Source organism: Sinohyriopsis cumingii, chromosome 4, assembly GCF_028554795.1.
Source record: "Sinohyriopsis cumingii isolate HCF-2022 chromosome 4, ASM2855479v2, whole genome shotgun sequence".
NCBI lineage: Eukaryota > Metazoa > Mollusca > Bivalvia > Unionida > Unionidae > Sinohyriopsis > Sinohyriopsis cumingii.
In genome coordinates, this window is record NC_142964.1 from 125,030,820 (window position 1) to 125,042,130 (window position 11,311).

The following is an 11,311-nucleotide window of genomic DNA, read 5'->3' on the forward strand; positions in this document are numbered from 1 at the left end:
GGTTCTTCCTCCACCAAAATATACTGGCTGCCTTGTATAGTCTATCATGTTCTGATTAATGATGTTAAACCCCACAAGACCATATCAAAACCAATGTGAAACATAAAATCAGTACTATTCCTGACTATTATAAATTTCTGATCTCACTCTATAAAGTGGGTGGAACCATATAGTAATCACATTGACCATCCAACCATCCATCCATTAACAATTTTGTTTCCACAAGATAGCTTTACTAAGAATACATCAGTTGTATCTGGAAAAAATCTGGTATACAGTTGTACAAGTCCTTGAATGAGTTTGATTTTCACCCTTTTCTAGTATAATTTTCTGGAGCTATGGTCCCTATTTGTCATCCTCTTAGGTTTAGTTTCTATATCTTAATTTTGCCAAGGATTGTAGGATTTTGCCCAAAAGTTGGTATGCAGCCATATATTGTTTCCATCATTCCATATCATTTCCAGGACTTATGGTTCCTGATTTTTCATTTTCCTGATTCTGGTTTCCACAGCATAACTTTACCAAGGTTTGTTGGATTTGAGCCAAATTTGGAATGTGGCATTATAATAATGAAACCTTGATTGAGTACAAATGCCAGCAACACACAATATATTTGACAGGAGTTGACTATATTTTGATCAAACATGGAAACAAATTCGATTGTTTGCATTTCTTGACATCATTTACAAGAGTTATATCCCCTGACTATGTCATCATGACTTTAGTTTCTGCAGCATTACAAGTAATTGCATGATTTTAACCAGATTTGGCATGCAAATTTTACTGGCAAGACCTTAAATGCATTGAATTTGCAACATTTCATGTCACCATGTGGACAAATAATTACCCCTGAATACCCACTCTACTAATTTAATTTCCCAACACAAGTTCCGCTATTTAAGGCACTGTGAAGTTGATTGCAGCAAGACCCTTTGGTAGGTCATCCATCACTAGTAGTTCTAGTTTTAAGATAATTAAATGACCCACTTTTATAAAAGACCTTTCAATACAATTATCAGATGCAAGTTTTCATGGTATTTTTGTTATCATGTTATGAATGATAGTTTGTAGTCTGCATTTTCTGTTCATTTCCAGATGAAGAAGAAATTATATCTATGCCTACTGATGAGGAAGCCCTGTCTGAGACATCACAGTCCTGTCCTAAATGTATACCTACAGGAGAAGTCAACATCTTTGACAAATTATGCACAAAGGAGTGTAAGTAACGTAGACATATGCCTAGTGTAACATAGACATATGCCTAGTGTAAGTAACATAGACATACGCCTAGTGTAAGTAACGTAGACATACGCCTAGTGTAAGTAACGTAGACATACACCTAGTGTAAGTAACGTAGACATGCACCTAGTGTAATTAACGTAGACATACGCCTAGTGTAAGTAACGTAGACATACACCTAGTGTAAGTAACGTAGACATACACCTAGTGTAAGTAAAGTAGACATACGCCTAGTGTAACATAGACATATGCCTAGTGTAAGTAACGTAGACATACACCTAGTGTAAGTAACGTAGACATACGCCTAGTGTACGTAACGTAGACATATGCCTAGTGTAAGTAATGTAGACATACACCTAGTGTAAGTAACGTAGACATACGCCTAGTTTAAGTAACGTAGACATATGCCTAGTGTAAGTAACGTAGACATACACCTAGTGTAAGTAACGTAGACATACACCTAGTGTAAGTAAAGTAGACATACGCCTAGTGTAAGTAACGTAGACATACGCCTAGTGTAAGTAACGTAGACATACACCTAGTGTAAGTAACGTAGACATACACCTAGTGTAACATAGACATATACCTAGTGTAAGTAACGTAGACATACACCTAGTGTAAGTAACGTAGACATACGCCTAGTGTAAGTAACGTAGACATATGCCTAGTGTAACATAGACATATGCCTAGTGTAAGTAACGTAGACATACACCTAGTGTAAGTAACGTAGACATACGCCTAGTGTAAGTAACGTAGACATACGCCTAGTGTAAGTAACATAGACATACGCCTAGTGTAAGTAACGTAGACATACGCCTAGTGTAAGTAACGTAGACATACACCTAGTGTAAGTAACGTAGACATATGCCTAGTGTAAGTAACGTAGACATACACCTAGTGTAAGTAACGTAGACATATGCCTAGTGTAAGTAACGTAGACATACACCTAGTGTAAGTAACGTAGACATACGCCTAGTGTAAGTAACGTAGACATACACCTAGTGTAAGTAACGTAGACATATGCCTAGTGTAAGTAACGTAGACATATGCCTAGTGTAAGTAACGTAGACATACGCCTAGTGTAAGTAACGTAGACATACACCTAGTGTAAGTAACGTAGACATACACCTAGTGTAAGTAACGTAGACATTTGCCTAGTGTAAGTAACGTAGACATACGCCTAGTGTAAGTAACATAGACATACGCCTACATAGACATACGCCTAGTGTAAGTAACGTAGACATACGCCTAGTGTAAGTAACATAGACATACGCCTAGTGTAAGTAACGTAGACATATGCCTAGTGTAAGTAACGTAGACATACGCCTAGTGTAAGTAACGTAGACATACGCCTAGTGTAAGTAACGTAGACATACACCTAGTGTAAGTAACGTAGACATACACCTAGTGTAAGTAACGTAGACATACGCCTAGTGTAACATAGACATATGCCTAGTGTAAGTAACGTAGACATACGCCTAGTGTAAGTAACGTAGACATACGCCTAGTGTAAGTAATGTAGACATACACCTAGTGTAAGTAACGTAGACATACACCTAGTGTAAGTAACGTAGACATACGCCTAGTGTAAGTAACATAGACATACGCCTAGTGTAAGTAACGTAGACATATGCCTAGTGTAAGTAACGTAGACATACACCTAGTGTAAGTAACGTAGACATACACCTAGTGTAATTAACGTAGACATACGCCTAGTGTAAGTAACGTAGACATACGCCTAGTGTAAGTAACGTAGACATACGCCTAGTGTAAGTAACGTAGACATACACCTAGTGTAAGTAACGTAGACATACGCCTAGTGTAAGTAACGTAGACATACACCTAGTGTAAGTAACGTAGACATACACCTAGTGTAAGTAACGTAGACATACGCCTAGTGTAAGTAACATAGACATATGCCTAGATGAGAACAGTAAAGATCCAGATCTACCAGCATTTTATTTATGACTTTACGCATGAAAATTGATCTGCTGCCGCAGACTGTGCTATTCATAGCTGATTGAATGTTATACTTCAGTAGTACAGTGTACAAACAAGCTTCAGAACATCCAATCCACAAAAATTGGATAGTGGCATCATTCATATTAAAGAAATTGTAGAGATGAGGTGGTATTGTGTCACTCATATATAGGACATATGTGTCTGATCCACACGTACCTCTTGAAAGGGCAAGAACATGTATCATGCCATTGTCCACTGATGGTGGAGTACATTCTTGTGGAGTGTATCAATTTCCAAACTGAACCAGAAATGTTATGATTGCTGAAACAGCTTTTTATCATCTCCCACCAGAAAAAAAGTGTTAGACTTAAAAATGTGGTTTATATAACAGATTTTTATCCTGTATTTGAAGGACTTTCCCTTGATATGTTTGTGGTTTATTTTATTATTTTTGTTTTCTTTTACTTGGTTTCTTTTAACTCGTTTTCTTTTACTTGGTTTCTTTTACTTGTTTTCTTTTAACTTGTTTTCTTTTACTTGGTTTCTTTTACTTTTTTCTTTTACTTGTTTTCTTTTACTTTTTTCTTTTACTTGTTTTCTTTTACTTGGTTTCTTTTACTTGTTTTCTTTTACTTGGTTTCTTTTACTTGTTTTCTTTTACACATTTTAAAGAACTTTGGCATCTTTTACCTTTTAGTTTTTAATTTTACAAGAAAATATTTACTTTTATTTTCACAAGTTTATCTTGCTAAGATTGAGGCAACTTTTAAGCTATTTATAAAACCTTTTTAAGAGCTTTGCCTTTAACATGAAGAGTTGTATATTTATATTAAAGTTTTTGTGATTTACCTCCTAATATTTCTAAACTATACTTTCAATCAGCATTATATATCTAGGATTGTGTTGATGTACTGTCAAACCCAATACATGTATATACATACATTTTACAGTATACCACAGAGAAATGAATATACTTGATGTCCTATCATGCTTGCAAATATAACATTTTCCAGAAATTTAGGTAAATAACACATTGTCTTGGCCAGTTCCATGAGATTGTGCACAATATATGTCTGGTTATGTTGATCTGTACCTTTTCATTTAATACTGTAGCCAATAAAAATTATCTATTTGAGCATATTTAGGAAAGTTGCTAATATGTACCAAAAAAAATTATGGAATGTTTTGAAGTAGTAAATTGCAAATTTTATTTTATTTTCATCAGTCTTGGAGTTGGAGAATCTTGGTGAAGAATCAATACTGACCAGTCTCTCAAAGCCAGGATTAACACAAAGGATTAAACTGCCCCCAGAGCTCATGCATTGTCCAAACTGTAAAATGCTGCTGGAACAGAAAGGTTGGTCCATCTCACTATAAACCAGACATATGCAACTTACGGCACATGGTCCAGATCTGGACCATGACCTCAATGTATTTACATCATATGGTTTGGTTTTAGGATTTACTTTTCTGGCTCATGCCCTGGAGGAAATTACACAAGCCTGCTATAAACTATTTAAATCTCATCTGCATTCTACATTTGAAATACCTATATAACCATAGTCTGTATATTCCTTTAAAGAAAAACAACATAAGAAAAGCTGCTGTTTCTTTATATTTTGATCCTAGCTTTTGATGGTGATTGACTTCTGTACATGTATTATTAAAACTTGCACCCCAAAATGCGAGATTAAGGAAAAAATTAGAGATACATTTTTAGTACTTGATTGAAGATCTGTGGGAAACCAACTAAATTGTTAGAAACACACTGTGTTAAAATGACAGTGTAAAATTGTGTTACAAATCTGCATGGTATACATTTTGTGTTACAAATACCGTATGTTTGATTAACACAGTTGTTTAACGGTTGAAGTTGTGCATAAAATGTTAATTAAATGTAATGCTTAAGTGAATAAGGTAGGAAAATGTCATGATTCCAAGAATTATTTGCCTCTCTCCCCATCCATGGTCTAGGGAGACACTAATATTTAAAATTGGCAATAATTGGGAGGGGAGGGTTTAATAATTCAGTACCATAAAATTCACTTTCAGCTACAGCTTGACAATCCTTCAGTACAATTTTCAGCAAATGCTCATAACCTATGACCTTTCTCTCTTTCCATGTTGTGACTTGAACTTACTTTTGTTTGTAATTGTTTCAAATATATGTTTAAATATATTATTATGCATGTCACATAGAACATCTTTGCCAACAGGGACTTTAATATCGATGCCTCTGCTTCAGACAGATATGCTTATGAAAAGAACCATATTTTATTAAGAGAATTGAATCTTCCTCATCCAGTACATGGTATTGTTTATGATTAGGAGGGAAAAAATTGCATGCATTTCTAAAATATAATAGCAGATTTACATGTCTTCAGAAGTGATGTGCCCAGTCTTACATTCACACCAGTTTGTTTCTTGAAATAAACGTTTGAGTTGATACACTTTATTTTCACCGGACATTTAGCTGTTAATGAAATCACTAATTCATGACATTTTATTTTTTGTGATATTGAGATAACAAGGACATACTTTCATGACTACATGCGCCACCTTCCCATAATGCATGCAATCAGGAAACAGTCCAGAGAAATGTCACACTTGACAATGATAGAACAATGGTGATTCATACTACAGGGTTCCCAAGTAACATCACGTGGAATTGAATCATGGAAACTGCAATTTATAGATTGCCAAGGGGGGAAATAATAGCATACATTTAAACTTAAATATCTCATTAACTACTGATCACATTGAGTCAAAATAAATGTTCAGATATTGCTTAAATCGGCAAACTAAATCATTTACAGTTAAGTGATAAATGGCAGGTATGATGTATGGTCCTAAATGGATAGATCTAGATTTTAAAAATATGTCCCCTTACCTCTAGAACAGAGTCAAACTGAGAGGGGTAGGGTGGTTCTCTACAAAAGAGGCCAAATGAGTTTGGCGAAAAGCTCACTGAAAATAAAGACTGTATGAAGAAAAATAGATTATAGGGCTCTCACCTACCATGCTGACATAAATTATATAAATATGCCTAGTTGGGTACCCTGCCCTCCCAAGATGTTCCGTACATGAGACCAGGCATGCACCTTTAAATGGCCTATACCAGTGGAGAAATTCAAGATGGTGGAAGAAGTAAAAAATTTGTTGGCAATTAAGAAATAACATTAAATCAGCCATTCCCAGCTGTGTCACCACTGGCTTCTTCATTGCATTAGTCACAACTATGTCAATTAAAGAAGTGTTGTTTGTCATTTTCCACCATTAATTTTGTACATCTTCAGTGTCAATTTTTGTACAACAGCAGTATCACTTTTGAACATAAATTTTAAATAACATTTATTATCAAAATGTCCAACATATGAAATATTGTTCCAACTGGTTTCAACAACCATCGTGTGTATGCAAAAAAAATCTGTATTACGTCACTGCTTTTTGTTTTCTTTATGAGTCTGGTTCCCATAGTGGTGTTTAATATTATCCTGCCAAATCAGGAGCCCACAGAGCAGGAAACTAGACTAACTGTTGATACACCACCAAACAAGATCTATATTTATCTTTCTTCAAAAACAAGTGACATTTATTTCGTTAGACAATCGTCTACGTCGAAAATCCATTTTTGTATTGTTCAATTAAGACAATATTGATGTCATGATTTCATTGGAAGTAATAATGAAATTTCTTATCATCCTTGAGGATATCTCTAAGTACACACACGTGTGCCAACAAGTTACTGAATGCAATGGCATATCTTGTGTCCTCTATGATCTTAAATTGTTTACACTTCTCGAACTCAGTTGTCATCTCAGTGGAACAAACAAGCGAATAAAACAAATGAATATATATATTTAGTACAAAAATGCTTGGTTCAGCATTATGTTCGACTACACCTCATTGATTAGTCTCATCGAGAATGTCAAGATGCCCTCTCCTCCCATCACACAGAAACAAGCACGAGAACATAATGTATTGACGAGTACGATAAAATTGTTGATAAGTCTCATATGTGTGATGCCAAGATGCCCTCCCCTTACAGCTGCAGCAGAAGCAGCTCCTTGGAATTGCATTTGATCAATATAACACACACACACACACACACACAGAGATATATATATATATATATATATATATATATATATATATATATATATATATATATATATATATATATATATATATATATATATATATATATATATATATATATGCACAGTGTGACCCAGCTATAACACAGTAGTTGGGAGCCATAAAACCCGACCGCGTTATATGCAACCAAGTCAGTTAGCTGAAGAAAATGTACCCCCCCCCAAAAAAAAAATGTGGGGGGGGGGAGTAATAAATATGGGCAGTAAAATACGTGCTTCGTCGGCACAGTTACCATCTTGAATTGATGCATATTAAATGAGAAATACATCTGTAGTGAAAACAGAGAACACATAAAATAATAGTTTACTTTATTTAGAGAACCATGAATTGGTACATATACGTGAATCCTGTTTATATATATAAATGTCTAATGTATAGCATGAATAGAGTATCAATACTGTGTACTCACCTGCGAACCTCATCATATACATTGAATCCACAATACAAGTGATTCCATCGAAAATATGCACAAAGCTTTAAAATATTCATTAATTTTGTAACAGGTCATATTGGTCTGAATTCAGTGGAAAAATATAGCACAATCACGTAACGAATGACGAAGCACATTTACTTTAAAGTACGTTCCAAGTCGGTAGAAATTAGTTTTAAGCAGCCATTGGCATAAACTTTTTCCTACAAAAAGGAAACTTTCAAAGCACAGTTAACGTGTTCCAGTCATGTTGGAAAATGCAAAAATCCATCAGATTCCTTCACTTTTATTTAAGTTTCGTACTGACTTCCTTCGAACAAAAGTACTTTGCTGTTATTTAAAGATTGTAGTCGGCTTTCTTTGATGAAGGGTGCATGCACTATTGAAGTCACCGCATAAGGACACCTTTGGAAAACCAAACGAAAGCCCATTTCTTATTGTGGCGGCAACATCAAATAATTGTATTGCATGATTGAGACTGGTATTTTTAACATTTGCTGAGTACGTTTTCATAACAGTTGTTGCTTCAAAGGTAGTCTGTTTCCTTTGAAATTTCAGCAAACTATTTTATCTGAGTACATTTTTATAAAGGAAGTGGCTGTCGTTTAGACTATACTTGTTACTGTCCCTCCATGCCTACTGAATAAACCATTATGTAAGATGTATTTTTTATTTTTATTTATGTTTTTTTACATTTGTGGTAGCATTGTGATGCTACCGTCCACGCATGCAACTGAAAATTAACAAAGGGTCAACAGATGATAGAAACATAGGTGTTTTGATGACAGGGATTATTACAGAAAACGTGAGCGTTCTAAAGGATTTAATTCTGAGTGAAACAAAGAGAAATTTTACTTACCATCCACATACAAATGTCAGTCTTTGTAAATATATTAATTACTAGCTAGCGGCCAAAAATCCGATGAAAGATAGATTACGAGACAATGCCTCGTCCGGTTGATCTGTTACCAGAAATGTCAACAACAAAAAAGCGGATATTTCACCACATACAGAACTCATGCTAGTTGTCAGGATAAGCGGATTATGATATAACAATGCACTGTTTAGATGGTTTGTCAGTATGGACAAATAATTTGTTTATGTAACAATAGATAAATTTCAGTGCATTTTATATCCAGTTTGTGGCTTCCTTTCATGGGGCCTCTGAATTTTTGCACTCCAAACCAATGGTTGTATATAAAAGTTTAAACAGCCAACACTGTCGCCAACAAATAAAGCCACATGGTATGTTTTGTAGCCAATAAGGAAAAACAATCAAAGTTTGTGATATTGGTGAAGACCTACGTGATCCCAGAATAAACATTTTATGCGTTTTTTCTTCTTCTTACTTTTAAGAAGCAAAAATAAATACTTTTTCTTGTATGAGAAAAATACATATAAAATTTCAAGAGCCAAGCCACGATTGTCTTGTATTATTCATACATGATCTCTTCCCCAACTTTTTACATGTTTTTCGTACTTTTTATGATTATTTTTTTTGTACACAAGAAAAATACATGTGTATGAAATTTCGGGAGCCACGCTACGGCCGCATTATATCTGAATTTGCATTATACTGGAGCGCACTATAGTGGGGTCACACTGTATATATGAATGAATGAATGAAATAATGTAAACTGCAAAAATATTAATAAATTGACAAAAATGTAGCATGCACCATATAAAACATTTTGACTTACAGTACCACAGAAAGAGATGTAGATTAAATTTAGGTTCAAAATTTTATGCAGTTTAAATGGCATGTCTAGAGTACATCTTAGCCAATGGCAGTGAAAGGATAATCTCGAACAATTGAAGCTACCTAGACAGTAGAAAGGAGGAGTTAACTTGTAAGAGTTGCTTCCCTTTTTCTATATAAATGTTGATATTCATCTTTCCAGGAGGGTTGGATTTGGAGGTAGCAGAAAGTTATCCCCATGTAATGTATTTTATGGAGAAAGGGGAAAGTGAACCAGTCTACCCAGTCAGTTAAGAGAAAATAGGACCAATGATTTCGATATAGACTGGCAAAAAAATGTGTTGAAAAACATCCACTTTACAAACTGTCTTAATGCTGATCCTTAAATTTTTAAAAAGTTTTTACTTTTCAATTATCTTGATCTCTTCGAAAAAGTGTTGAAAGTTCAGGCTGTTTCTCTCTCCTGTCACAAGCAAATCTGAGATAAAAAGAAATGCATAGGTAAGGCAGCCAATTTGAACTCTGCACTGAACTATTATGCCATTGACTGGTATATTTTTTTTTCAAGACAGAACGAGTGAAGACTTCGGCGCATAACAAGAAAAATACATGCAAGATTTAAATAAATGTGTCAACAATACTAGTTTGTTGCAGTTTTGATTGTAGTGAGGTAGCACATTTGCATCATATTTTTTATTTTTGTGGGGATCACACAAGGATGCAATTCTGGCCAAACAAAACAGATCGGTCCAAGTCAAGATAATGAATTTCTCATTTTGTACAAATTCACTTTATAAGGGGTTACCAATTCTTGTGAATTTTGTAGTTCCTACATAAAACATACACTGGACCAAATGAATGAAGATCCCAGTCAAGGCAAGACCCATTTCTTTATCATAGGCATACATTTTTAAGTAAATAAGAAAATGTAATTTAAAAAAAAAAAAGAATGTGGACATTGCTATCCATAGAAATACATTGCTTAATGGTACTTTTCCTTATAGGGTCCAAGAGCCTTGTCCTGAGAGATTCAGTCCCGCTGACCAGTCAACACTTGTACACCCAGGCTGAGACCAACACATTGATGATCCCATGGGCAGAGGTTCTTGTGGAGTCCCTGAAACTGGCATATTCTCGCTGTATTTAACACACTGCTGAGCAACTTGAACAGATTCGTGTATTTTTCTGTAGGAGTGCATGGACAACAATGCTTAATACTTATCTGCATTATTCATGTAGAAACAAATCCATTATTAAATGAAAAGCAGCGCTTATCCAAGGATCAATGCATGGAAGAGTTGTCTACCCCTTTGTGAATGGTGCTTTTATTATATACTTCATTTGAACCTGAGAAATAATTCTTGTATATAATGATAATTTCCTGTGCAGTCAAAGTTGTCATACATTTTTCTTGTACAATAAAACTGAGATAAAATGAATCACCATTGTTTGGATTAATTTCACAAAATTGTACCGATAAATGTAAGCAGCATTAGTGAATAAGTTATGACCTTTATCTGACATGGCAATGAACAGCATGCAATATATTCCATGGATAGCATTAAGACTATTTAAGAATTTCTTCAAAATACTAAATATGTATGGCTAAAATGATCAAAATTTAAAGTTAGTAATCAAAGGTGCAATGAATACCAATTAACAGATATACAGTGTACCTACCTAGATAATCATTTAAAAAGAATATTGATATAGCTTTGATACAATTAATGGATAGATAAATAGGTAAGTAGGTGAACAGACAGACAGATGGATAGATAGATAAATGGTTTGCAATTTGTTTATGATAAACAGGTTTATTACAT

At 34.5% G+C, this 11,311-nt stretch overlaps 1 protein-coding gene across 2 annotated transcripts in view; it reads left to right on the forward strand.

Moving 5' to 3' along the window:
* LOC149802041 (pregnancy zone protein-like) overlaps positions 1-10,927 on the forward strand; it is a 173,614-nt gene extending 162,687 nt beyond the window's left edge. The window contains exons 36-38 of one of the 2 annotated variants that reach the window (XM_089956448.1): positions 1,102-1,218; positions 4,427-4,558; positions 10,493-10,927. In XM_089956448.1, coding sequence (XP_089812574.1) covers positions 1,102-1,218; positions 4,427-4,558; positions 10,493-10,635 — 392 coding nt within the window. In that variant the 3' untranslated portion in view covers positions 10,636-10,927. Of the gene's footprint in view, positions 1-1,095; positions 1,219-4,426; positions 4,559-10,492 lie in introns of both variants that reach the window. The other variant, XM_089956445.1, reaches the window with a different exon arrangement.
* Positions 10,928-11,311: the final 384 nt, after the last annotated feature.